At 41.1% G+C, this 26,043-nt stretch overlaps 4 protein-coding genes across 10 annotated transcripts; 3 read left to right on the top strand and 1 right to left on the bottom strand.

The window, feature by feature from the left end:
• Window positions 1-78: 78 nt before the first annotated feature.
• On the top strand, window positions 79-11,648 carry LOC105675357 (bromodomain-containing protein 4-like). Of its 4 annotated transcripts, none has more exons than XR_010890555.1 (10): window positions 79-1,059; window positions 2,220-2,308; window positions 2,534-2,698; window positions 2,797-2,913; window positions 2,991-3,326; window positions 3,423-3,988; window positions 4,059-4,204; window positions 4,275-5,653; window positions 6,039-11,100; window positions 11,256-11,648. XR_010890555.1 is itself a non-coding variant. In XM_067356406.1 (10 exons), the coding sequence occupies exons 4-10, from the start codon at window positions 2,663-2,665 to the stop codon at window positions 10,071-10,073; spliced, it is 6,615 nt and encodes a 2,204-aa protein (XP_067212507.1). In that variant the 5' UTR covers window positions 79-1,059; window positions 1,615-1,830; window positions 2,220-2,308; window positions 2,534-2,662; the 3' UTR covers window positions 10,074-11,648. The 4 variants fall into 4 exon arrangements, 3 of the variants coding, with proteins under 3 accessions (XP_067212507.1, XP_012227835.2, XP_067212508.1); XM_067356406.1 differs by adding an exon at window positions 1,615-1,830 and having other exon boundaries at window positions 6,039-11,648; XM_012372412.2 differs by having other exon boundaries at window positions 6,039-11,648.
• Window positions 11,649-12,136: 488 nt separating this feature from the next.
• Window positions 12,137-15,916, top strand: Sugb (Sugar baby). Of its 3 annotated transcripts, none has more exons than XM_067356447.1 (10): window positions 12,137-12,259; window positions 12,976-13,083; window positions 13,165-13,523; window positions 13,613-13,723; window positions 13,799-14,054; window positions 14,118-14,311; window positions 14,436-14,758; window positions 14,880-15,055; window positions 15,133-15,300; window positions 15,582-15,916. In XM_067356447.1, exons 2-10 carry the CDS (start codon window positions 13,020-13,022, stop codon window positions 15,650-15,652), a joined length of 1,722 nt encoding a protein of 573 aa, XP_067212548.1. In that variant the 5' UTR covers window positions 12,137-12,259; window positions 12,976-13,019; the 3' UTR covers window positions 15,653-15,916. The 3 variants fall into 3 exon arrangements, with proteins under 3 accessions (XP_067212548.1, XP_012227855.2, XP_012227853.2); XM_012372432.2 differs by lacking the exon at window positions 12,137-12,259 and adding an exon at window positions 12,288-12,579; XM_012372430.2 differs by lacking the exon at window positions 12,137-12,259 and adding an exon at window positions 12,289-12,703.
• A 401-nt stretch (window positions 15,917-16,317) lies between these two features.
• On the bottom strand, window positions 16,318-21,997 carry Tsc1 (tuberous sclerosis 1 protein hamartin). 2 transcript variants are annotated; one of them, XM_012372424.2, is made up of 15 exons: window positions 21,844-21,997; window positions 21,136-21,409; window positions 20,799-21,064; window positions 20,253-20,525; window positions 19,973-20,178; window positions 19,764-19,876; window positions 19,444-19,679; window positions 18,893-19,204; window positions 18,623-18,814; window positions 18,230-18,518; window positions 17,936-18,150; window positions 17,736-17,861; window positions 17,422-17,658; window positions 17,221-17,317; window positions 16,318-17,145 (listed from the first exon to the last, which is right to left on the bottom strand). In XM_012372424.2, exons 2-15 carry the CDS (start codon window positions 21,242-21,244, stop codon window positions 16,622-16,624), a joined length of 3,195 nt encoding a protein of 1,064 aa, XP_012227847.1. In that variant the 5' UTR covers window positions 21,245-21,409; window positions 21,844-21,997; the 3' UTR covers window positions 16,318-16,621. The 2 variants fall into 2 exon arrangements, with proteins under 2 accessions (XP_012227847.1, XP_012227848.1); XM_012372425.2 differs by having other exon boundaries at window positions 20,253-20,483.
• A 322-nt stretch (window positions 21,998-22,319) lies between these two features.
• Spg7 (Paraplegin) lies at window positions 22,320-25,664 on the top strand. The gene is made up of 9 exons (XM_012372429.2): window positions 22,320-22,601; window positions 22,832-23,119; window positions 23,198-23,429; window positions 23,523-23,837; window positions 23,913-24,081; window positions 24,149-24,501; window positions 24,571-25,067; window positions 25,146-25,271; window positions 25,384-25,664. Exons 1-9 carry the CDS (start codon window positions 22,428-22,430, stop codon window positions 25,543-25,545), a joined length of 2,316 nt encoding a protein of 771 aa, XP_012227852.2. The 5' UTR covers window positions 22,320-22,427; the 3' UTR covers window positions 25,546-25,664.
• Window positions 25,665-26,043: the final 379 nt, after the last annotated feature.

Raw genomic sequence — 26,043 nt, 5'->3', positions numbered from 1 at the left:
AGCTGAACGCTATGCGGCGCTAGCGGCGTTTTGCACCGAATATAGTGCATCTATGTATGCACTTATGGGTATACGCCCGTGGTTGTAGTTGTTCCGATTGTTGCTGCATAGTTCGCGCTAGTCCGCGCCCGTGAGCTGTCTGTTCATGGTATAACGTTTTCACGCATCGTGTGATCGTCGAGCAGGATACAGTAGCGGAGCGTCGCATCGGCAGCAATCTGAACGCGTGGCGGGTAATTCCCGCTTCCAGGAAGCGTCCGCGTGGACACGCGTGCCGTTTCAAGGGTTCGCGCGTACTTATGCGCGTCAGCTCAGCACGACGGTGAGAGCCGCAGCAGCGGCTGCTAGTGGTTATGTGTTTTGAGTACGCCTTTCGCGTCCCGATTGGAATGGTCGCACACGAGCTTTCGGACATTCGTGTCGTCCCACGTTAGATCGGTAGTGAACGACGAGGCCGCTTCGGCGACGATACGCGGCGGCGAATGCGAATGCGCCTTACGCCGCCGCTAACTGGCCGCCCGCACCGATCCGCACCGCGCGAATTCGGTTAGCGAGCGACTACGGACGGCGAGCTATGCGAGCCCGCGAGCGCACGCTCGCTCGCGCCTGTCGGGACTACCGCTACGAGTGTCATTCACCGCTGATGTGCTGCAACCCGGTGTTTTAAGATACGGGCCTCTGCGCGTATACATACATATACACACGTATACGTATATACATCGTATATACGTATATATACACACACATATACCGTCGGGCGGCGGAAGTGTTTTGCTCAATCCTCCTCGTCGCGCGCGCAGTCCGTGCGCTACGCACTACATACGAGGTCTCTGGATCGCCGCCGCCGTCTCGCTCGTTCGTTCCCGCCCTCCCCTGTCGCCGCGGCGCCGGGTAAGGCCTATCAAGGAAGGCAATCCCGCGCTCGCACTACTACAATTCACCCCGATTCCTCGACGCCGGCCGCCGTCAAAGCGCCTGTGTCCCGCCCTGGACACGCTGATTCGCCCGGTTCGCCCGCCACACGACGGGTTATGTTTCCTACCTTCATCGGCATCCTAGGTGAGTTTCTTCTGCCGTTTGTTTTGTCTTCTTTTTTTCGAATCCAGAAAGAAGAGAGGTAACGCGAATATCCTATAATTATCTAGAAATATTATTTAGTGAACAGCATACAAGTAAAAAATTTTTTTTAAACTTAAAAAATGTAAAAAAGAATTTAACGATTAGGCTACTACTATCTATTTGTGCCAAGAGAAGATTATACCGAATGGGAATAAAAACAAATTAGTTTATATATTTAATCTTTTTCAATGATAATAGAAATAATGTCAGATTTTTGTAGCAATGGATATGGAGGCCATAGCTTTTGTTCATCTTGCAATCCTCAATTTTAAGGAGCACTAAGCATTTAAGCTGAAGCAAATTTATGACCACTATTAAAAACACAAAAATAATGTTTAAAAATTTGTATTAATAAGATTCTATGTTTAAAAAGATTTTTTTTCAATTTCATATTTTTAGTTGTGATAACAGATTGATTTTATAAGTGTGATTTTTAAAAATTATTATTCCGTTATTTTTTTCATTAAGATGTTCGTTGTGTTTATTTTTATATAGGTTTCCTGCACATCTAAAATAAAACAAGTTAAGATTGATTTACAGCAACAAAATAGTATAATCAACATTAATTATATTACAAATAGAAGATTATTTGTTTGATTTTTTTCAAATCAAGTCCAGAGGACAATTAGATAGATTGTTGCAAATATATAAGGGATATTTAAAAGATACGATAAGATAAAAATTCTGCATTGAATGTACTAGAAATATTTGGTAAGTTATAATGACATTAAGCTACAATCATTTTTCCATATGAAACAAATCACTTAATTAACAATCATTGCTTTAATTTTCCTAATTTCAAATATATTGTGTATTTTTTATTTTGCTTAAATTAAAAAATTAAATACATTTTTAAATATTATATTTTATTGCAGGATACTAGTTTTTATTCAATATATGTTTAAAAAAGAAATACATATATTATATTAAATCATATTATATATATATAATGTATTAATAAACTATTTCTTATCTCTTGAATAATATTAAAAATGACTTTACTCATCTATGCAATGAATAGTTAGAACAGCCTTAATTACTTTCAAATGGCTAGCAGGATCAAGATCAAGGAACTCTTAACTGTTCCTTTATTTTTTTAGACATTCAATCGTGGTGGGAGGTGCCAAGTATAGCACACTTTTGCTCATTATTTAGAGCTGCCTTCAATCTTCTGGATTTTGATATTGAGGTATCTTACACTAAAATGCTAACTCTTTTACGAGTAAGCAGTGTATAAGCCTGTTAGTACCGCTTCAGCATTCAGACAGCAGAATAGCGTTCAGTCATGCTTCAGCTTTACTTTCATTATTTATTGGCTTATACATCATTCTTTTTGTTCTCTTTTTTTTTTGTTTCTTTATTATGAATATTGTACGATAAAACATGTCTCAATATTAATCTTACGAAATTGTAGGATTTAGAAGAAGCTTTATTGACAGACGGTGGTACCGAAGGACGACTGCTTCAGGAGTTGATAGTGAAGTTGTTGGAAGGTTGCTTGCCAAATGATACCCGCAATGACATCTCCACATTTAATTATCAGATGTTTCTGCGTAGACTTTTTCGGAAAAAATGTCAAGTAAGTATATTTCATTTGTTACTTTGCAATGTAAATCTTTCAATTTCCAATACAGACAAAGGGAGATGCAACTAAAATGCGTATTTGTATTTATATAGGAATACAAGTGCGAAAATCCTTTCAATACAGACGTAGATTTTGAGTTGTTACCGCTCCGTCAAAAAGTAGAAATACTACGTGCGCTCTGCGACTTCAGGCTAGACGCCGAAGACGTAGTACGTATCATCGTTATAGCTGTCGCAATAATTTTCCTCACGTATTATGCGTTACTTAATAATTAATTTAACAACAGGAGGAATCGTTAAGTAATTTGGACTCGGATAGCCTGCGAGTCGAACCTTTGGGACATGATCGTAAGAATTCTGCCTACTGGTACTTCTACGGCACTCGATTGTACCGGGAGGATTACATTGATACTTCTAACAGTGCCTCACACAAGCAGAAAAGTAAACCCAGAGACAAAAAGCGTAAGAAACGACGGAACAGAGTGGCGAAGGAGGAACAGGAAAAGGAAGAGAAGGAGGAAGCTAGTTTAATAAATAGTGAGAACAAGAGAGAAAGCGTTTGGCAAGTTGTCTGTTTCACTCAGCAAGATTGGAGCAGATTAGTTGAAAAATTTCGCGATTCGGTAATTATTTCTTCTGCTATAGAGGGGGAAAAAAAAATAGAAGTACGCGTTGTCGCAAAATTGAAAATAAAATTCTGAAAATTGTATTTTCCTCAGGAATACGACACCGAGCGTAAACTTTATCGTACATTATCAGAGGACTTTATGCCGGAAATACCGAAACTGTTCGATCTGAAGGAGAAACAGCAACGACGTAAACTATTACAACGTAATAGCTCTCGGGTGCTTCGCAGTCAGGAACCTACGACGCAGATGGATGCAGTCATGGTCAGATCCAAGATTAAAACCAAAACGACCAAAGGGACTAAAAAGGGGACGCAGAGCTCGAAATCCTCTTATATTAAGGAAGAGACCACTCCGCCGTTACCGGCTCCGCCGATCCAGAAGAAGGGACGACAAACGAACAATTCTTTGGCCTCGGCCGTCGGTCAGATCGTAATTCACACCAGAGACGAGGTGGAGGACTTGGAGAAGAAGAAGGGTGTCGGTAATCATGGCGACGGTAATTACGTATCTTGCAATTACGGGTACAAATACGGCTACTCATTCGGAATCGAAGAGGAGGAACGTTGTGTCGGAATGCACAAAGTTCTCGAAAGCGTCAAGGATCATGTCGACGCTTGGCCGTTCACCGATCCTGTGGATGAGGACTATGCGCCAAGGTATGGACTTTGCACGTATTCTAAAAGCTTAAACTACTCTGACAATGTTATAAATTATTGTTATTTGCAGGTACTACAGTGTGGTGCGCAGACCTATGGATCTCAGCACTATGGAAGAGAAATTGGAAGGCGGCTCGTATAAAAGTATAAGTCAGTTTAAGCGAGATTTTCGACTTATCGTTGACAATTGTAGGCAATATAATGGCTCGGATAACGGTTTGTACAGTTTCTACTTAATTGCCTTTAAATTCACGTGCGATTTTACATTTAATGTTATGTATTATAGAATATACGGAAATGGCGGTTAATCTTAAGGAAGCGTTTGACAAAGCCGTGAGTCGGTATTTGGAGTCGGAGACATCCAGTGATGAGGATCTCACATCTCCTCGCTCGTTAGACGGTACATCCACATCGCCATCGTATCCTTCACGTCATTTATCTTCTTCGCATCATAACGCACGTAAACGTTCGAAAAAATCGACCAAAAAATCCAAGTCTTATAAGCCAGAAAGTAAAGCAAAATCTAAGAATAATGAGAAAGTGGATGAAGATGAAAAAAGAAGTAAAAGCATTAAAGTAGCGAAAAAGAAGAGAGGGAAGAAAAAAGGCAAAAAGGCAAGAGAGGAAGAATTGGACGAAGATGAGGAAGAGGAAGAACAGGAAGATCAAGAAAGCGAAGATGCGATATCCGAGACAAGTATCGTAGCATCGAAAAGAAGAAAAAATGTTGATGTAAATAGTTTACTTAGAAGCAAAAAGCTGTCTAAGGAATCGGAAGAATTAAAGACGTCTAATAAAAAAACAAGTAGAGAGCGACATCAACCGAGGAAAGATTCGGAAATTGTACGATCTGCGAAAGAAACGAAGGAGAACAAAAAGCGAAAAGAGGATTTCGAGGAAGATTATGAACCCCCGGTAATCGCGAAAAGTAAAAGTAGGAAAATAGAAAAGAAGGAGCTTGAAGAAACTGGAATATTGACGGACAATACGAAAAAGAGCAAATTAAAAAAGATGGAAGTGGAAGAAAGCGATACAGTATTCGAGGAAGACAAGAAACAATCTTCCCACGTTAAAGCGAAGAAAAATCGTAAGAAGGAGAAGACGAGTTTAAAGACTGCAACAAAGGCTGACGAGAAATCCGACAAGAATCACGCTAAGCAAAAAGATAAGAAATCAAAACAGAAGAACGCAGAATTGAAGAACGGCGAATTAAAAAGTCAAATGGATCCCAAAGATGTAGAATTAGAAAGCGCTTTAGATTCAAAGCATACTCACACTTCCAAGAAACTCTCTGCGTTTATCGGTAATAAGGATGTAGACTCGCTTGATAGTTTAAAGGATAAGATAAGTGATAGGAAACGCGAGGAAAAATTGAAGAACGAAAAGGAGAAGCAGAGGAAAGCGATGAAAAATGACGCTCAGGGTGTCTATTCAAAAAAAGTGCCTTCAAACAGTAATGCTTTCCATGAGAATGACAAGGATGTTGCAAAGCGATCCAAGTCGAAGAAAGGTGCGAAGGAAGATAAGGCTATGGATGACACGATTAAGAAACAGGATACGGAAATCGGCGAGAATAAGAAAGCTCATGCTAAACATACCAAAGGATTAGGAGCGGAAGATAATGCCATTCAAGCGTTAAACGAAGCTACGGAGAAGACACTTCATGTAAGTTTACAAATTTTGTTTTTAAGATCTTTTTATTGAAATATAAATAGATGTAAAACTGTAGGAATTAATTCAAAAAAACTGTATTAAACGTGAAGTTCAGAAACTGATAATTTTTATTCAGAAATTAATAATTGAAGAGATTCTTAATTTATATGTCGTTGGTTTAGGCATTATTAACGCCTTATATTTGATATTTTTTATTAAATGTATAGTATTTGAATATGTATTCTAATTTAGCGTATCGTAAAACAATTGATATTTTAAGTTTAGCTTATGAAAGCAAATCGATTCCAAAGTCATGTGTCAGATGTTGACACGTTGAACTTTATATTTGTAATTTTTTTTCTATTTTATGTATCTCATACATCTGTATTATTGACAGGACATTAACAAGTGGCTTGACGACGCTCCCAAAGTCGCGGAATTCTCCTCTGGCAGCGACTCTCCGGTGCTTCACACTTCTTCCATTGAATCCAATCGGTCGAAGGTAGAGACCGCGCGAAAGAGACCGAGCTCCATGAAAATATTTGGTCCTCACGGGCCGAGTCGACCGAAGAAGATACAACGCACGATCGACCGTTTGCAGCCTGGCAAGAGCAAGGGAAATTTACTTCTGAAGAAGCCGCTCAATTTACCTAACGCCAACGCCAATGACTCCACGGTTCACGCTACCAACGACAATGATCAATCGAGCAAGGATCTCGACGAGGAACCGAAGCTCAGCTTGGGCACTGTGCTGAAAAACGTAGATTCCATTCAATTGATCTGCAAGAGTTTAGTATCGTCGCCTAATCCGAATTTTTCAAACGACGAGGAAGAGGATCACGCGCTTAGCCCATCTCAAACGTCCAACGTTAAAGAGGAGAAAACTCTGAATGCCAAGGGAGCCGCTAAAGCATCGAGCGCAGTGGAGGAGAAGGAAGCAGCTTCCGCTACGGAGGAAGCACAGAAACCAAAATCCGCCACGCCGAATCTGAGTGCCTGGTTCAAAGCTTTCGGAGCGCCAAAATCAAAAAAGAAGGACGAGGAAGTGGAAGAGGCGGCGGCAACGAAGAAGGACAGCGATATACAGGAAGTGTTTAGCGGCCGGCAACGACGGTTGAGCACCGGTGGTAGCAGTGTCAGTGAATCGGTGTCCAGTTTCTCTCAGGAATCTCCACCGGCGCCGCGCGCGGCTCGCTCTCCGCAATGCCAGCCCGCGATCACGCCGACCGAGCCGATAAGAGGCGCGGGATTTTATCAAGACGCGTTGTCGACCGGTAGCAGCCCTTACAACAGTCCGTATTACGCTACGCCGCCGAGATATAGCGCGCAATTGCCGCCTACGCCGTCCCCGCAAAATCATCCTCTGTCTCCGGCTTATCCGTCGTCCTACAACGAGCAACAGCAGCAACAACCGCCACCACCACCACCACCACCACCAGCACCACCACCACCACCACCACTACCACCACCACCACCATCATCAACCGCCTATCCTTCGGTGCACGCGCAACCGCCGCATCAATCGCCGTACCAGAAATCCTCGCCTCAGGAGAATCCCAACGAAGCGTTTCCGCAGATGTCGCCGCAACACTTCCCGCAGCAATTGCCCGCCAACAGTCAGAATCAGTCTCCCGTCTATCCGCAACACTCTCCGCAACCGATGCAGCCGGCTTATCCGCAGCCATCGCCTCAGACACCGCCGTCAAATTACTCGCAGACCTCGCCGCAACAGCCGCCCACTCCGAATTACTCGCAGCCGTCTCCGCAACAGAACGTGGTGGCCAATTATTCTCAACCTTCTCCGCAGGCGGTGGCCAATTATCCGCAAGCTTCTCCGCAGCAACAGCAGCAACACTCCCCTTTCTCGCAGACTTCGCCTCAAACGCCACCGAATTACTCGCAGCCGTCGCCGCAGCAACATTCTCCGTACGCGCAATCCTCTCCTCAGCAACCCGCCGGCTACGGCCGGCTCTCGCCGCAACCACCAGCCGCGAATTACTCTCAGTCATCGCCTCAGCCACCCGCTGCGTACTCGCAGCCGTCTCCGCAACCGCCGAGCTTCTCCCCTCAGCCGTCGCCGCAAACACGCCCCGCCAATTACTCGCAATCGTCGCCGCAACCGCTGAGCCCGTACCAGGCTCCGCAGCTCGCTCGGAATTACTCTCAATCGCCACACCAGCCGATCCAGACCTTCTCCCAGCACTCGCCGCAAGCGTCGTCGTCTCCGGTCTTCGAGCCATCGCCGCAAAGCAGCCCGTATTCGCAAACGTCGCCTCAATCGCTGACCAATTACTCGCAGCCGTCGCCTCAGCAACCGGCTACGTATTCGCACCCTCTGCACTCGCCGCAGACGCCGCCCAATTACTCGCAACTCTCGCCGCAACAAGCGGCCGGAACGACGTCAGCGACGGCTGCGAATTACTCGCAACCGTCGCCGCAACAGACCCGCACCTATCCGCAATCGTCGCCGCAACGAAAGTCCACTTGCAACTCCGTGCAACCGCCGCAACAATCGCCCAGCTACTCGCAACCCTCTCCGCAGCAGACCACCGCTTACCCTCAGCTTCAACCGTCCAAGGGCTCGGACGAGTACCCCGTGGTCACAACCACATCTGCCAACTACACCGCGGACTTCAAGCAGAATCCTGTGTACAGTCAGTCGCAAGTTGAACAGTCGCCTACGGTATCGTCGTCGGTGAACGAATCTGAACATCGAACGGAATACTTGAAGTCGAGCGCGAAACTCGCAAGTGGCGATCAGCAGAGGAGCTTCCCCGTGCAGTCGGAATCGTCGTTGAGTCTGAACACGAATCATCAGATCTATCAGTCGCCGAATCAATATCCGCCGACGTATCCGAATCCCGGTTTCCCCAATGTCGAATTGCCGAGATCCGCTTCGAGGCACGGCAGTCAGCAGCAACAGCAGACGCAACAGCAATCCACGCCGCAAGAATCGCGGTCCGGTTTCGCGGAGATCCAGCCGCGCGGTTACCTCGGTAAAGCACCGTCCGCGGAACAATTGCCCACGCCCACGGATCAGACTCAGTTGTTGGCGTTCCAACAGAACTTAACCGCGGCGCACGAGTCGGCCCTTTACTCAGGCGGCTTCCAGCCATCCAGCTACTCGTTACCACCGCCAAACTCGAGGCCGGTGTATCCTAGTCCGCACTACTTCGACACCGGCTCCAAGTCTACCAGTGGTGGTAGCGGTGCGTCGAGCAATTCCGCCGGCAATCCACCGCCGATGAAGAAGCGTGCGTACGAGCCGTCGTCGGGCGGCGAATCGAGCACACGCGGTCTGCAGGAAAGCGCAGTGGCGCGTTCCGGTCAGGAACAATTCCCGAGCTTCGACCCGATGATGGCGCTTCCGCAGTCGGACGGCGTTTCGGTCAGTCAGTTCGACGGCACGTCGTTCGTTGGCAGTCTCGCCGATAGCATGGCGACCAATCCGGCGTACGCGCGACTGGGCCTCAGTCTGGTAGGTCGAACACCGAGCAAGGAGCAGCAGCAACTGCTGACGATTCCTCGACCGCCGCCCACAGCGAAGCCGGACCACCTCGCCGCTTACGGGCGTGGCGCCGCGTCCGGTGCAACCGAACTTGAGCAGCTTAATTTGTTGCAGAGCTTGCAAAATGCAGCGGTAGCGGCGAAGAACAGTCAGGGCATCCTCGCGATATCGCGACGAGCCGGCGAGAGCGATGCGCGGGCGGCATCCATCGCCGCGACGGCACCTACGTCGACGGTGTCGAAGAAGAGAGGCCGAAAGAGTAAGCATCCGCAGCAACAGGAGCAACAGAGCGCGTCTATCACGGCGACAACCGTGACGACGACCACCGATCAGCAACAAGCGGCGGGTATATTCCCGCAATACGCGACAGCGTCCGCTGCGTCTGCGGATCCTATCGGCGCTCTGAAGGTACCACCGCCTGCCGGAAGTGCCTTCAACTTCGCCACGTCCACCAGCAGCGCGAGCACCGGCCACGCGCCGCCATTCACCTACGACAAGGACGCTACTGCGGCGGCCACGTTCGCCTTTCTGACGGACGAATTCCGCAATCCGACCAGCTACTACAACATGGCTCTGCGACAGCAGCAGCAGCAGCAGCAGCAGCAACAGCAGCAGCAGCAGCAGCATCAGCAGCAGCAACAGCAGCAGCAGCCGGTGAACAGCCAGCAAGCCGCCTGCAACAAACTCGGCAATCAAGCGCCGCCGCCGCCGAGGAATTACCCTCCGCCACACCCGTTTCTTCATTCGGCCGCCGCCGCTGCGGCCGCCCAGAGATCGGCCGCGGCTTACGTCCCGTCAGTCCCCTATGTGACGTCTCACGGGACTAATCTGACGGTCGACCCGGCCGCCTATCAGCAGTACATCCACTCGCTCTACGCTCTCCAACCGCCGCCGCCGCATCACCACAGACCGTCCTGGCTCTAGCCGCTGAGATCGCTGTAAGAGTGGCGCTTGTGCGATCGATTCGTCACACGATAGACGACAGATTAACTTGCAGATGAACTCTGGGACGCACCGCGGCGGAGGGAGAGGAGAATCGTTTCCGGACGAGTTTGTCGCGCAACGCGAAACACCAATCGAAAGTCTCTTGGCGAGCGCGCGAGGGAGCAGTATGCCCTATAATCTATATTCTTTTTTTTTTTCTTTTTTATTCACAAAGGACATCCTCCTCGCGACTTGTCTTTTTTATTGTTTTTTATGCAATTGACCGTGTGACTTTCTACGGGATTAGGTAAAAGACCTTTTGTAGATTTCTTTGACTGCAGTTTCCTTTTTACAAGCGACCGAACGATTCGGATATCTTTGACACATTTTTACACCATTCGTCGGAAGGGAGGTCTAGTTTCTATCTGATAAAAGAAAAAGAACGTAATATGTAATCATCTGTATATAAAGAACAAGTCTACTTTTTCGATATAGGAATTTTTGATAGTTTTCTAAAACGAGACCGACAGGTTTAATAATTCTAAGTCGAAGTCGCTAGCGCCGAGAGTAAGTCGATCCGCACGTCTATCAAAAGTTCCTCCGTGCAATGTTGAGCAAATATATTCGCGAATGATAACGTTACTGTATATCATAATTATATATATAATACATAGTCTGCTTGTCATACATATATATATATATATATATATACGATTAAACGTATATATATATATTAGCTATACATATATATAATTATGTTATATACATATATATATTAGTGTTTGTCCAACACTCCGTGGTAAATCCTCACGCGACGAACGCGTGTCTCATCGGTGCATGTGTCGGGACAGAGAATTATGCAATATTGGATCTAATTGATAAATTAGTGACGGACAGTCCCTGTAGCTCCATGATTCGGGTCCATAATTCGCTGAGTGTCATCTTAGCCATCGATTTTACGTTGGTTTTCGTTCGATGCAGTGTAGCGTTTAATCGTTGACCGTAGCAGCAGCAGCAGCATACACGCGTGAGTTCTGCGAAAAAAACCAAGAGAATTTTATGTATAATAATATCGGGCGCGGTTCTGTTGCTGGTGTATGTTATGTAGATTATTTAGCGACGTAAGAATAGCATGTAAGTTAGGCTTTCTTTGTATATATAAAACACATATCTCACGCATAGACGATGTGCTCGATATGATGGGATCTCGAACGTAAAGAGAGAGATCTGCAAGACCTGGAAAGATGGGGATCAATCGACGAGATAAATCGCAGTTAATCGCGAACGGAAGACGACCGTCACACGAAGAGGCGCATACTAGTAATATAAAATATGAGATCACAGAAAATATATATATATATATATATATGTGTACAAGCATGCGCGAAAAACAAAAAGACGAAATATACTGTAACACACCGCTAGCGTCATACATTCATTAATTCATCTTTATCGCTGAACAGAACCGAAATATCGTCGGAAAGCGGTATACTGAAACTTATAAATATATGCATATATGTAAATGTATATTGTAAATGTATCAATGACAAATTAAAAACACAGTTTGTTACAAAACCGTGAAGTTAATTGCATGAAAATTTATTATCTGCTTTGCTTTCTCTTTTCATTTTATCAATTTATTCAGATATATTTATGTTCTTAAAGCAGTCTCGCTTTTATTATCGCCACATTTCTTGAAGCTTTTACATATTTAAAAATATGCTTCTTCAATTTTTGTTACAATTTCTGCACTTAAATTGAAACAAACGTACATTCAGACTTTGCAGAGCCAAAGAATAAAAGAATTAAAAGGCACGTATGCAGAATGAATGATATCCTTTTTGTTTTATTATACTTTCTACATTTGTATTTTTTTTTCTTGTGTTCATTTAGGTCCATTTGTTTTTATTACGCTTTCTACATTTTCTGCCTTTCTTCCTCCAAAGTCTGAATGCGTATCTATTTTATTTTAAATGCAATTAAAACAGACCAGCTTATTGTACGCAGATTTATCATAAAATTTATCTGCAATTGACAGCATCGTTTTGCGCTGCATGTTCGACTGTTGCGAGATATTGCGCTCATTTATCGGATAATTAAATGGAAAGCGCGAAATCCCGCGAGTATAATCGATAACACGTAGCAGACGGCACAGCAGCCTAGTAATAATACAGCTGATACAGCAGGTAATTTAAACTCGACACATAACCGTATACCATGCAATATACTTGATTATGTATACGGAAAAATTCGTACATTTACGTTTAAATATGTCGCAAGTCAGATCGAGTAATAAACTTTCGTAATTGCATGAAGAAACGAGGATCAAAGTCGGCTTTTAAGTCGACAATACGGTCGCTAGCTACGAAATTGCGTAATGAAACGATAAAGCAAAAAAAAAAGAATTTATCAAAGTGCCACATCTGTTTTATCCGTTCTTCGTGATTCATCCTGTATTGTGAAGCGCGGATACGCGCAGCGGTCGAGTAAACGTCGAGCGGTGGTGGTAAGTGGCAGTTGCTGGCAGTTGGTGAGCAAAGTACAAGGCTCGCGTGTAGAATTTTGGTTAAACATGATGTGAGATTGTGGACTTCATGACTTTTGATCAATTTATCGCCACTACATCTAAGGTACGATTGCAAATTCCACGCAAGTTTTATCTTTTCGCCGCCGAAAAGATTATCCGTGGTGCTAAATGAATTCATATCTCTATGTATGTTGTAACTCGTTAATTTTGAGAAAGCTCTGATGGTGTTTTAGTGAAAATAGAGAATATAAAGAATTCTCCTATAGAGAATTTTGTTATAACAATAGGAGCAATTTTATGTGCCAAAGAAGTTTGTACTTGAAAATTGTTTAAAGAAGCACGTTGTCAATGATATTTTTTTCTCTGATGTTTCAGATAGACATAAAACTTCATCAAAACATTAATCACGCACTTGAATCATGTTTCAAAACGTAAATAGAGAACTGGTCCCTATAAAATTACATTATTTTCTTTACAATGCTGGTAAGGACACTCTTGAAACTATACTTTTTCCAAGGATTGTTACAGAAACATCTCTCTTTATTAATTGTTATTTGCTTGCAGCAACGGCACCAATGGTGCAATTTTTGCCAACAATTGGGAAACAATTGGGCTTTTCTTCGACGTTAGTGGGCACGATATACACAGTATTACCAATTTCTGGCCTAATTGCAAAACCATTGTTCGGTAGTTTAGCTGACAAGTTCAAATTACACAAAGTCTTTTTCTTGATATTCCAAGCTGTGTTAACAATAGCCTTCTTCTCTATTTATTTTATTCCTGAAGTCGACAGAAGTGCAAATATTACTCTTACCTGTGATAAAAACATACCCTATCTAGAGATTTGTCCAGAGAAGGAATTCTCAACGAAAGCAATAGATGCCGTAATATTAGAGAATATCCATATTCATTCAGCTTGCCAGGTATGTATAAATAAAATGTAATTTCGTATCATCATGCGTTAATAATTAATAAATAAAATTTAAGTATTAATAAATATTTATATTTATAGTTAACTTGCACAGGACCATCACAGGGTTATTTAGAGTTATCTGGCAGAAATGTTTCTACAAACAGCACATTCAGGGTTGAGGCTGAATTTGATGTATACAAAGACTTGCTTGTGAGAAATTTATTACAGAATCCTTAATCTAGCTGTGTTATAGAAATAGAATTAATTGTAAGAAATAATTTACAGACGCAGAAATGCATAAATGTAAAGGTGTACCAGTTTCAAGATGAAACTCCAGTATGTGGAAATCTGCTGAGAACTCCATGCAACGCGATCTGTCACGATAACAGTGCGTTTAATCATCTTTTGCAAGAAGCTAAGAACTCGCATACGAGCCATTCTACGTATCAATTTCATCTGTTTCTATGGGCGGCTATAATAAGCTGGATTGGAATGGCTGTTGTAGTTAATATAGCGGATGCCATCTGTTTCGACCTTCTCGGTTTGTGTTATATTATTGCATAAATAGTGTAGGCGTCAAACTAATCATTTTTACGTCTTTCAGGTTACGAGAGGAGGAGCGATTACGGTAAACAAAAAATGTGGGGCAGTGTCGGTTTCGGTATTCTTGGTATAAGCGCGGGCTATCTGGTGGATGTCTTTAGCAAAAAAACATACGAGAAAGATTACACTTGTATATTTTACATCATGCTGGTGCACATGATCGGCGATATCATCGTGACTGCAACATTGAGAAAGGTATGCAAAATGTTTAAATGTATCAATCGTGATAAGTTAGAATTTAGTACAGAAGTTTGAAACTTTTTGCTTATCGAAAGAATCCAAAATTGGCAGGTAATGGAAGAACGCAGTATCGTTACAGAAAAATCCGGAATGCTCCGCGGATGAACCGTCGCTGTTGCGGGAGCTATTAAACGTTATCAAAGAAGCAAGAGTGTTGGTGTTTGCTTGGTGGTGCATAGGCGCTGGAATGTGCACGGCGGTCGTGTGGAACTTTCTCTTTTGGTACATGGAAGACTTAGCAATGAGCTCTCACATCACGTGGATCAAAACACTGCAGGGTCTTATGACAGGTGTTCAGTGCTTTTTAGGGGAGTTACCCTTCAACTTCATATCGGGCAGCGTGTTGAAGAAACTTGGCCACGTCAACGTGATGAGTCTCGTCTTGCTTATTTATGCAATTAGGTAAGTCAATCCTTATTTGTTACATGCGCGGTACTTTTCCTATACAAAACTCACAACAAAGATATTAAAATTTTTTTTTTCCATATTACTTATATTTATGCATACTGAACCCATCTCGCAGGTTTATGGGATACAGCATTATATCAAATATTTGGTTGTTCTTAATCCTTGAGCTGCTTCATGGACCCTCATTTGGTTTATGCTGGCCAACAATGGTATCTTACGGTGACAAAGTGACACCATCCGGTACAAAAGCAACAATGCAGGGCGTTGTTGGTGCTATTTTCGAGGGAATCGGTTGGTCATTAATTTGTTGATATTGTTTGTCCTCTTTAATACTACAATATAAATCCTATCTTCATCGTCCATTGTAGGGGTAGCGAGTGGTAGTTTCATATGTGGTTGGTTGATGGACACTTACGGAGGTGTTACAGCACTGAGAACCTTTTCAGTGGGCGCACTTGTGTGGTTAGGCATATTTTGGTTGATGGAACTCTTGCTAAGAAGATTGAAGGTCTACCCGTTGCATCGAGGCCATAATCGTGAGTAATGATTATGTGGATATAAAAATCATAAAACAAAAAGAATTAAAAAAGTGCCATTTTAGTTATCCCGAGATTCGTACAATTAAAAAGCATTTTTATATATAAAAAATATATTCATAAATATGTAAAAAATTATAAAATACATTAAATTTGTACGACCGTGAGCTGCGAAACATCCTGTACATTGCATACGTTTGCATTTCAGTTAATGTTCAATCGTCAGTTGTCTTTTTCTTATTTAACGAACATAATTCCACATTCTTCCTCGTTTCTTTCAGATTTAGCGAATTATGCCAATCCAGACGACGCAATTCTTATGACGATAAGTCAAGAATTACAAACCTATTAACAAACAAAGCAATTTGATAAGCATTAAACTCATCAAATGTATATGGGATGAAATACCGTCACACAGTCGTCAATGAGTAACTGATTAAAATTAACTTTTCTGATTAAAATCAACTTTTCACTGCTTTTGTACGTTGAAATCAATATTTGTCGTCGTGATAATATTGCATAATATTCGAAGGAAATTTGATTCATTCAGTATTATGTATTATAAGTGTAAATTATATTGCATATGATGTTTCGTAATATATACTTTTCTAGATTATGTATGTTTCTTCTTTATTTACCTTAGTGTCTTCGCACACGGGTGACAATCACAAAATGCAGTTTCTCACAGAATATACATATGTATATTAAATATATACATATATATTACCACGCTGTAGATGTATATACATATCTACAAAAAACATCTGGAGATAACAGTAAATTGTGATAAACATTTTAGATAGCTCGAACGTTCAAATTACCGAGTGTTCGCAAACAATCGATAATTTCAACGCTTTTTTAATCACTCCTGACCTTCCGCAATTAGGCACGAAACGTTAGCCGTGATAAACGCGGGATTCTTCCGTCGAGTCGTCGACGAAATGAGCGAAGATTGAAATTAAAGGGACATCAAACAACCGGGATAACGTAGCGAATGCAGAAATTAAAATTACCAAATTGGTCAGCAAAATATCTCAACCATTTATTCACTGTGAATCCATTTTTTCCAAGAGCGGAGATATATCAATGCTAACAAACTTAGCATGCCTGTTCGATCGCAATCAGTCGATTAGCAACTTTCTTACGAATCTCGTCTACTCTATCGATAAAAAGCTACAAATAACTTTCTTTCCGTTCATACCGCGGCACCAATGGCAATGGGCGCGGCGCATTCACACGCATTAATCTTCGATAATAATTCCGTATATCGTTTATCGACGGTATACAAGGGGCTCACGTCACAGTGAACGTTTCCGTTTCGTTAATCTTGCTTCGGCATCGACGGTCGTCGAGTGACAGAACGTGACGGTGACGTGGCTTGGCTGCTACTCGGCACAGGCTCTATCATAGCTTGCAGGTTGCAAATCTCGCCTGTCGCGGTATCGCAGCAATCGTTTATGATACTCCCGACGCCCGGATGGATAAACGCTAGGCTACCCTCGCTGGATGAGGCCAAACTGGTCGATAGAGGCGGGGATCGTTCCTTAGGCGATGCCGAAGAAGCAGGATTCGCCATGGGTGAAGTGTTGGAGCACGTGGCGGTCTCCAATTTACCGTGAAGTTCGAGTATACGACCTTCCAGAAGCAAGTTGATCTCCACTTGTGCTTGATACTTTGACGCGACGGCGTCCAATTCGGACGCGTGTCGCTCCTTGGTCTCTTGCAAGAGCCGTTGCAGCTCCACCAGTTGGCTTTCTTTCCGCGCTTCCTTATTTTCTAACTCACTCAAACGTGCTTTCAACGCTTCCAAATGCGACGTTCGTGATTCCAATTGTCGCCGCATATCTAGAAAGATTCCAAGAAAGATTAGTAATTTGTATTCAATGCGGAGAATGTTGCTTCTCTCTACTTTGGACTTACTATTCAATTCTTCTGTATACGATTTCTGAGCTTGCGTCGCTTCTTGCTTAATCGTTGGCGAGAAAGTGCCTGTATTTTCTTCTAATCTTAACTGCGCCTGCAATAAGAAACGCATGGAACATTAATTTGTTACAGGCAACTCAACTTGCATTTCCATCTATTACATTTGCTAAGATATTATCTTCATTCGAAATAAATTACCTCTCCCCAAAGTACGAATTTTTTCTGCATTGTCTCAACAATGCGTTCTAATTCTTTACCACGATCTGCAGCTTTTAACGCTGCTTTAAGCTGGTGTCCTGCATTGAAAAGGTCCGCTTCGGTAGAACGAAGTTGTTGCTGCGTTTCAGCTGCCTTCTTTTGTTCGCTTTTTAATTCCAATTCCAGACATTCTAAGCGATCCTTAAGCGCGCGACTTTGTTGTTGTTCTTCGACGCCCTACATGTGTAATATTTAAATTCTAGAGTATTCCGATTTTTTTTACAATAAAAATAAAATTTTCAAAAAAATCATACTTTAGTTTGCCACTGATGCATAGCTTCTTTATATTGTTCCTCAGCTTGATGCGTTTCCCTTTTATTTAGCTCCAACAACGCTTTCAAATTTTCCACTTCTTTTTCTAATATTTTCAAACGTTCAGTCTATAAGAAGAAGAATGTCAAAACGATCAGTCACATAAGAATTTCATAAACATTAAATAAGATTATGAACTGACCAAAGCAAGATTATGCTCTTCTGAAGCTCGCGAGTCTCTCAATTTGCCAAGCAAACGCCGGTTACGCTCGGCATGAACTTCTCGCCGTTGTCGCTCGAACTGCAACTGCATTTGCATAAGTTGAAGCAATTGATCTATATTATCATCGTCCGCTCCGTCTTCTTCCGTATCCTCTTCTCCTTTCTTTTTTTGTTTCTGCCTAGCACTGTTTGTTTCTGGAAAAAAAAAAAAAAAAAAAAAAAGTTATTACACTCGCCAGAAACATCAGTTATTACTGTACGCATATCTATTTACTCGTTTTGCTGTTATTGCTAGGGAAGCTATTCACTCTCGTACAAGCCTCAATATAACGATCGAGCATGCTGATCGGCGACAATCTCGAATCAGAACTTTCTTGACTAATATTTTGGCTGTTCTGATCCAACATTCCCAGCAACAAATGCTCGTACGGGAACAGATTGCTGGTTTGAATGCTGGCGTCCTCGTGTTTATTCGTTTCTACTGATTTAGCTTGATCGCTTACATTTTCACTATTACATTTCTTCTGCATTTCTATGTCTGGACAAGATTTGGAGTGCCGAATCTGCAAAAAAAAAACATTGTATTGCAATTACAATTGTTGTAACGCGAGATATATTTCATGCAACAGATAATCTTTGGAGATTTTTGAACTTGTCGATATTCCACCTTGTGCGTTACATTTGAATTTGAGTCTTTTACTGGGAGACGGCATTGAGAATGCAGAAGCTGATAAATTTTCTGCGATAAATCGGCGAAAGCACCATACGTATTCTTCTCACTTCGTGTCTCAGGCTGCGGTTCGACGTATTTTGGCATTTCAACTGATCCATTGCCATGTGAACTAACAATTTCCAATACCTGCATCACAAAATTATACGTAATGCGGTTTCTGTGTTTTCATTTAGCGCGCAGAATCTACTAATAAGTTGTTCAAACCTCTTGATCTTCTTGCCAGGAATCAGTTTTCCCATTCTGACTTACAGCCATTTCTAAGAACCTCGCGTTCTCTTCGTTATTAATTATTAATTTTTGCGACTGCCTATCCGACATAATTTTACTTAGCCTCTGTGAAAGAAATCCATGTGTGTTCGTTGGAATATCCGTATTTTTCACTCCAGAGGTGGAAGAGGAGTTTACAGAGGTGGGCGTTGACGGCCGTGAGGATGTACCATTGCCCAATGCGTTGAGAGCACGCACTGCACTAGATGCCACCAAAGGTGCTTGCCTCGTTGATAGCTTTCGTAGATCCTACGGGAAATACAGGATATTTCAGAGTTAGATTTTATATACTAATATATGACATAAAGTACAAAAATCTACAAAATGAATATTTCAGAAACAATTGCGGATGCATTCTTATTCAAAGCTTTTTTTGGCTTGTTTTTTTACGTGTTCTATTAGCCAGTCATTTATGCGCAATCTTGGTTCTGAAATATCCTGTATAATGTATATTCCTGAACGTAATAAGCAAGATTCATTTTGTACACCTTAACGGGAGTTGTCTCTGGGGTAGCTTCGATGGCGGCTTCGGGTGGGGAAGTACCGCTTCTATTGTTATTAGGCGTCGGCGGGGCGGAGCGTGGTTCGTGAGATGTATTTTGAGGCGGTGGCGTATGTGGCGGTATCGCCGTGCTCGGTGACCAGAATGTTTCCTCTTCCTGATTGATAATTTCCGTATTTGTTATTCCTATGTTTATTGGCGCACAAACGATGGAAGATTGATCTGCAAATATACAAACAAAATATAACTTTCTCTTGCATGTTACAAGAAAAAAAGATATAGCATGAAGAGGATTGTAATGCTGACCTAAAGGTGGAGTACACCGAGGATTAGCTACGCTTAGTATTTCCTCTCGACATTTGTCTAACGTAAAACGACCACATTCTATCACAATATCATGATGTTCCATTTTTTTCCACCTATTATGCGAGAAAAGAGTCAATTTATAACAGTAATTTCGATATTTCGAGACATATGAAATATATTATTTTACATATGTAGCAAAGTATAGGTACCTATTGGATGAAATTTCTGCATCTTTGGATGCTGTAACAAGTAAAGGGTGCATACGCACAGACTCCAACATCGGCCTGATAGTATGAGTAAATGTTTGAGCCAATGATTCAAATTGATCACGCTGGATGTACTGTTGCTTCAGGTATGATATAAAATTGCAAGGATACAATGCGTACAGTCTATGAAATAAGCTGCATAATCCTACCTGTAATAGTTGCGTGATAACTAATGTCGTTAGCTCTTCTACATTTTATTTTGTAAATAATTATAAATATTCACCTGCAAATGTATGAGGTACAAATGGTCCTTGTCGATGATGTTTGGTACTGTGGTTGAAATAAAAGGAGTAGAAAGAGGAAGTAAGGACGATTGATGATGATAATAAGATGTTAAGCGGCCGAATACCTCAAATATTTCTGGCAGATACGGCCCTAGAGCAGCAGGTAACATTGGTAACAACATTACTAACAGAAGAAGGGCACTCATAAGTGGTAATATATCTGCCTCCACCTTGAAAAATACAGTCTTGTAGAACTGTACTCTATTTAATCCCTTTAGATATTTAAAGTTATTTCCACAGATAAAATTTTATATATTTTAACATGAAATTCCAAATTAATCCACATCAGATATAATAGATGATCAGTGGTATTTAAAACATTTATGTTTATACAATATAGATTAGTTACATAGAAATAATATGTGCATTAAAATGGCTTGTAATCAAAGGCCAAAGTTAATGAATTGATAAAAAAAAGCCTACATGTATATACATAAATGATTATTGATACTGATAAAAAAAAGATAGGTAAAAAAATATGTTACCTTAAGTAATTTGAGTAGATCTTTGAATAAAGGATGACTGGTTAGTTTGTACAACCAAGTAGGTTGACGCCTAGCTATATGACCAAGCAAGGTGAGGGCCTGTATTCTCTGTCCACTATTGCCAGATTTTGATAAAATGTCAGATAAGCGATCTAAAAGATGTTTGTCATGCGGATCTCGGACTCCTGCTAATACTTCAGCGGTCCTTAAGGAGTTTGTAGAAAGGTAATAATCAAATAATCCATTTACCAACCAACTATCTTTTGCTGTGAACAAACCAATATAGTCAGAAACAATATGACTACATACGACGCAAGAAAATGCATATGTTACTCACTGCATAAGAAATGATCATGAAATACTTTCTTGATCTCCTCGACCTCGCCGAGTTTATTAGATTCGAGTAGGTTGAACAGCTCAGCAACACCTGCAGGACCGACGCTCATCTTGACAGTAGTAAACGATGGCTCGGCTTAAAAGAGATGCTACTCTATCATGATCGTATGATCAGGCGGTGGAAGTAAAAATCGGTTTAACAATGTCACTCTGAGCCATCTGCCGTCTGTCATGCAAGAGAGGCATTGTATGAAATGACAGTGATGCTAAAATACCTGCAAGAGAAAAATATGCATTGTAGAAAACAAACGGATTGCCGGTATTGAAGGACAACCCTGATTTACTGTGTATCTGTAGAGTTTGCGATTGCCACTAGGCTCGTCAACTATCGAGAATTAAACAAGCAAGAAATCGAATTGACCATTTTATGCAGCGGTGACACTGTACGACAGTGCAACCGTGCGATCATCCGCATGTAAATTACTACCGAATTTACATAAATTGTCAGTGTATATTTCTTTTATTTGAATAAACGAAGAAAAAGTGTCAGCCCCTCGCTTCATTGGAGTAACCGCAAAACTGTCATTTTTGATAATGACCGGTCAGGTAGTGATACTCGCCAAGATGCTGTATGTCATGCGCTCGTCGCGATTTTAAGTAATCGCGACGAGTTTCGTGTGATTTGAGACAAATTAACGAAATAACTTACCCGAATTTCATCGAGTATTTCGAGCAGATTTCCGTGAGTTCTATGGCGACTGGTGAATTTGGAGGTGGGGGTTCCATATATCTCATTCGGACCTCTTTTGTGCCGCCATCTGGCCACCATTGCAGATGTCGATTGTCCGAGACAATCTGCATACATCTAGATCGATGCATAGTGCGTGTTGGCAGATATTTTTCATGGTATTACAATTAATAATCATAAAATCTTAATAATTTCCGCTGAATTATCAGATAAAACATTTAACAATACAAGCTCATGGAGTGCTGAAAAAAGCAACAGATTAGTGCTCTCTCTTACTTTCACAAACGCATCAAAAAGTTCTCTCTGATCATTAGGCTTATTCATACCGTTTCTAATTGAAAAAAAACTAGGATTGAGATTACTTGATTGGTCAAATTCGCAATTTTAATTTCTAGTGCATAGTCTGATACAAGTATGCTAATCTTATATACACAGAGTGAGTGACACAATCATTTGTAATCGTTGCATAGTATTGCACGTTTGCACGTGCAGATGTGAGCGCGATGTATGGATAAATTTGCGGTTTTGACACTTTTGATCTGACTATGCAGAACTTAACTAAGTGCCCAAGACGGCACTATATAGTGTCTAGTCGAATATTCAATTTTTCACCCAAAAATACTTCTCTCCCGAGAGAACAAACCTTTTTTGGTAGTAAACATTTATGTAATGGGCATAATAATGCAGCGTATAGGTTATTTCTACCTGTGTCTTATCACGTTAGTATCCACTAGTTTGTGATTCTTTATTCTATTTTTTGGTTTTTCTTTGCATTTTATGTTTATCATTTATTTAACTAATTAAATTTTAATTCGAAATAGCTCTAAGTATGATTATTAAGTGATTAAATTAAGTGATTAAATTAAGTGATTAAATATCAGATCTTTATATTGATACAAACATGGATATTTGACAAAAAAGAAATGTCATTAACGATATTTGTTTTTAGACTTATAAGAAAATATATAAGGAATTTAAAGCTGTGCAGTCCACATTGTTGTACATCAATGCAAGCAGATTTAACTTTTCCCCAAGATTTAACAATGTCAGATATTTTAACACAACATCTAGCAACTGTAATAAGCAGTCATCGAAAGAACCCGGTTCTGGAAAATCGGACAAGGAGCCTGACAAAAATGAAGAAATGAAAATACTTCTACGAAAACTTTGGATATGGTTTACGTTATTATATATTCTCCTATTTGCATTCAGACAACAAATAGATACAAAAGTAGAAGTGAGTTTTTCATCATTGCAGAAATCATTAAAGATTTAAGATATTACTACTTGATTACAAGTAATTTTTTTTAAATAGCCTGCAGTTTCTATCTCTTGGAATGAATTTGTGTATCACATGTTGAGCAAAGGAGAAGTTGAGGCGGTTATTGTAAATCCCAATACTGACCATGTTATAATCATACTGCATGATGGTGCTATTATTAAAGGAAAAAGGAGTTTGTATAAGAGATATTTCATGATTGTTCCAAATATCGAAAATTTTGAAGAAAAGCTGAGAAAAGTGGAGAAAGATCTTGGCATAAAAGCTGGTGAGTAAATCATCTGCACAAACAAGTCTGAACAAGCACTATATATTGGGTTACCTTTTCAAATATATATCTGAAATTTTTGAAATGTTACAGGCCAAGGAGTGCAAATAATTTATGAGAGAAAGTTGGAATACATAGCGAGTTTTATAAGATTCTTGCTTATTGCAACAATAGCTACTGCTGCCTTTATTTTCGTGAGAAAACGTTTCGCTTTTAAACCCCTCGAGTTTATCTCACAGATGAAACAAGCAAAGTTTACACTAGTCGAGCCATTAATGGGGAAGGGTAAGGGTGTGCGTTTTGCGGATGTAGCTGGATTGAAGGAAGCTAAGCTAGAGGTGATGGAGTTTGTAGATTATCTCAAACAACCAGAACGTTACAGAGCGCTTGGGGCTAAAGTGCCGCAAGGTAATCTTAAATATATAGAAAAATATCAGTGCTAGGTTTGTGCTATAAAATTAAACTATGTAATTTTATTTGTAGGCGCTTTGCTCTTGGGGCCTCCTGGTTGTGGTAAGACGTTACTAGCTAAAGCTGTGGCGACTGAGGCAGACGTTCCCTTCCTGTCCATGAACGGCTCTGAATTTATCGAAGTATTCGGCGGCTTAGGCGCTGCTCGAGTTAGGGATTTGTTCAAGGAAGCCAAAAAGAGGTTGGTTATTTCGCTATTCACAAATCGCGTGTTTCAATTATACAAATATATCATTGATTCTCGACAGAGCACCAAGCATCATATATATCGATGAAATTGATGCAATCGGGAAAAAACGTTCAGAAGGTTCACTCGGAATCGGTGACAGTGAGTCGGAACGCACGTTAAACCAACTTTTGGTAGAAATGGACGGGATGATTTCGAAGGAAGATGTTATTATATTGGCTTCAACGAATAGATCAGAAGTATTGGACAAGGCGTTACTGCGGCCGGGCAGATTCGACCGGCACATCTTAATCGATCTTCCCACGTTGGAAGAGAGACAACAAATCTTCGAGACTCATCTCCAAAAAATATCTTTACGCAGCGAACCCTCAAAATACTCGGAATACTTAGCTTATCTTACACCTGGCTTTAGCGGTAATTTACTCGCGAAACAGATTGCGTTTATTTATCGCTTCAGATGTTACTTGAGTTTAACGTTTCCAGGTGCTGACATAGCAAATGTTTGCAACGAAGCCGCGTTACACGCTGCGCGGGATAAGAAAAAACAAGTCGATAGTAGCGATCTTATGTACGCGATTGATAGAACGATCGGTGGTTTGACGAAGAAGAACAATCCGTTAATACCAGAGAACAAACGTGTCGTCGCCTATCACGAAGCCGGCCATGCCTTAGTGGGTTGGTTGTTGGAGCACACGGACGCCTTGCTCAAAGTGACGATAGTGCCGCGAACCAACATGAGCCTGGGATTCGCGCAGTACACTCAATCCGATCAGAAGCTCCACAGTAAAGAAGAGCTCTTCGAGCGAATGTGTATGATGCTGGGTGGCCGAGTCGCGGAACACATAATGTTCGACAAAATCTCAACGGGAGCTGAAAATGATTTGAAAAAAGTGACCAAGACGGCGTATCTTCAAGTCCAACAGTTTGGAATGAGTCCAGCTGTGGGTTTGGTTTCTTTTCACGAAGAAGCCGTCGATACGGTATGACATGATAACACTTTCGCGTAAGCCGTTTATTGCACTTAAGAGCGTCCCATGCTTAATTTTTTCTTTTTATAGAAAAATAAGAAACCATATAGCAAAAAATTAGCCAATTTAATGGATGCTGAAGTGAGGAGAATAATTGGAGAAGCGTACGAACAAACTCGGCAATTACTTTCAGATAACAAAGACAAGTTGACCAAGGTGTGTATATTTTATCCTACGTTTGTTAAAGATTGTACATTATTAAAAAATATCGTGTGTGATATTTATATATATGTATATAATATTTAAAATATTTTTATCAATCACATAGCTCGCGGAAGCTTTATTAGAAAAGGAAACGTTGACGTATGAAGACGTCGAAAAATTGATCGGACCACCACCGTTTGGAAAGAAGCGGCTCATGGAACCGGCAGAATTTGAAAAATCCGATCCTCCTAGAGAATCGTCGCCGATGGACAGAGCAACGGCGTAGAGAAGTATTTTTGTAGACATTTTTAAGAAGACATTGTATAAAGAAAGAGAAAAACTAGCATGATAAGATGTAAGAATACAAATATTTAAAAATATTATTTCTTGATATATTAATTGAAATTTGAATATATTGAACATTGATTTGACTGCTTATAAAATATTTTTCCGTCGCTATATACATTTTCATTCTGTACACTGATCTCATTATCATTACTGTGGTCTACGACCAAATCTAAGAAATCTAAATAAAATCACACAAGTGGAAGAATTATATTTTTATTTTTCCGATATTTAGGTAAAAACAAAGTTTCGCTACAATATGGCCGTTGGAAAACATATGAAATATAGGATTAAAAAATTGTTAAATCTACAATACTTCTCACAATTAGCAATATTTTTTTTTTTCTCTTTTGCTTTTGTCAATATTGTTTTCTTTCGATAAAAAATAGATACACGTATTTCTTCTATGTAAATATATGTATATATCATGTGTTAATAT

Source organism: Linepithema humile, chromosome 5, assembly GCF_040581485.1.
Source record: "Linepithema humile isolate Giens D197 chromosome 5, Lhum_UNIL_v1.0, whole genome shotgun sequence".
NCBI lineage: Eukaryota > Metazoa > Arthropoda > Insecta > Hymenoptera > Formicidae > Linepithema > Linepithema humile.
This window is presented reverse-complemented; position numbering and strand designations above follow the sequence as displayed.

Coding starts and splice junctions, on each gene's coding strand:
- Tsc1 (XM_012372424.2), bottom strand. CDS start 21,244: ATGAGCGTCGGTCCTGCAGGTGTTGCTGAGCTGTTCAACCTACTCGAA. Junction 19,877..19,972: donor GCAGAAATTTCATCCAATAG/GTACCTATACTT, acceptor CTCGCATAATAG/GTGGAAAAAAATGGAACATC. Junction 17,862..17,935: donor AAGAGCATAATCTTGCTTTG/GTCAGTTCATAA, acceptor TTCTTCTTATAG/ACTGAACGTTTGAAAATATT.
- LOC105675357 (XM_012372412.2), top strand. CDS start 1,032: ATGTTTCCTACCTTCATCGGCATCCTAG. Junction 1,060..2,219: donor TACCTTCATCGGCATCCTAG/GTGAGTTTCTTC, acceptor TTATTTTTTTAG/ACATTCAATCGTGGTGGGAG. Junction 3,989..4,058: donor GATGAGGACTATGCGCCAAG/GTATGGACTTTG, acceptor TGTTATTTGCAG/GTACTACAGTGTGGTGCGCA.
- Spg7 (XM_012372429.2), top strand. CDS start 22,428: ATGCAGAACTTAACTAAGTGCCCAAGACGGCACTATATAGTGTCTAGT. Junction 22,602..22,831: donor TTCTACCTGTGTCTTATCAC/GTTAGTATCCAC, acceptor ATTTGTTTTTAG/ACTTATAAGAAAATATATAA. Junction 23,838..23,912: donor TGGGGCTAAAGTGCCGCAAG/GTAATCTTAAAT, acceptor TTTTATTTGTAG/GCGCTTTGCTCTTGGGGCCT.
- Sugb (XM_067356447.1), top strand. CDS start 13,020: ATGTTTCAAAACGTAAATAGAGAACTGGTCCCTATAAAATTACATTAT. Junction 14,055..14,117: donor CATCTGTTTCGACCTTCTCG/GTTTGTGTTATA, acceptor TACGTCTTTCAG/GTTACGAGAGGAGGAGCGAT. Junction 14,312..14,435: donor TGACTGCAACATTGAGAAAG/GTATGCAAAATG, acceptor GTATCGTTACAG/AAAAATCCGGAATGCTCCGC.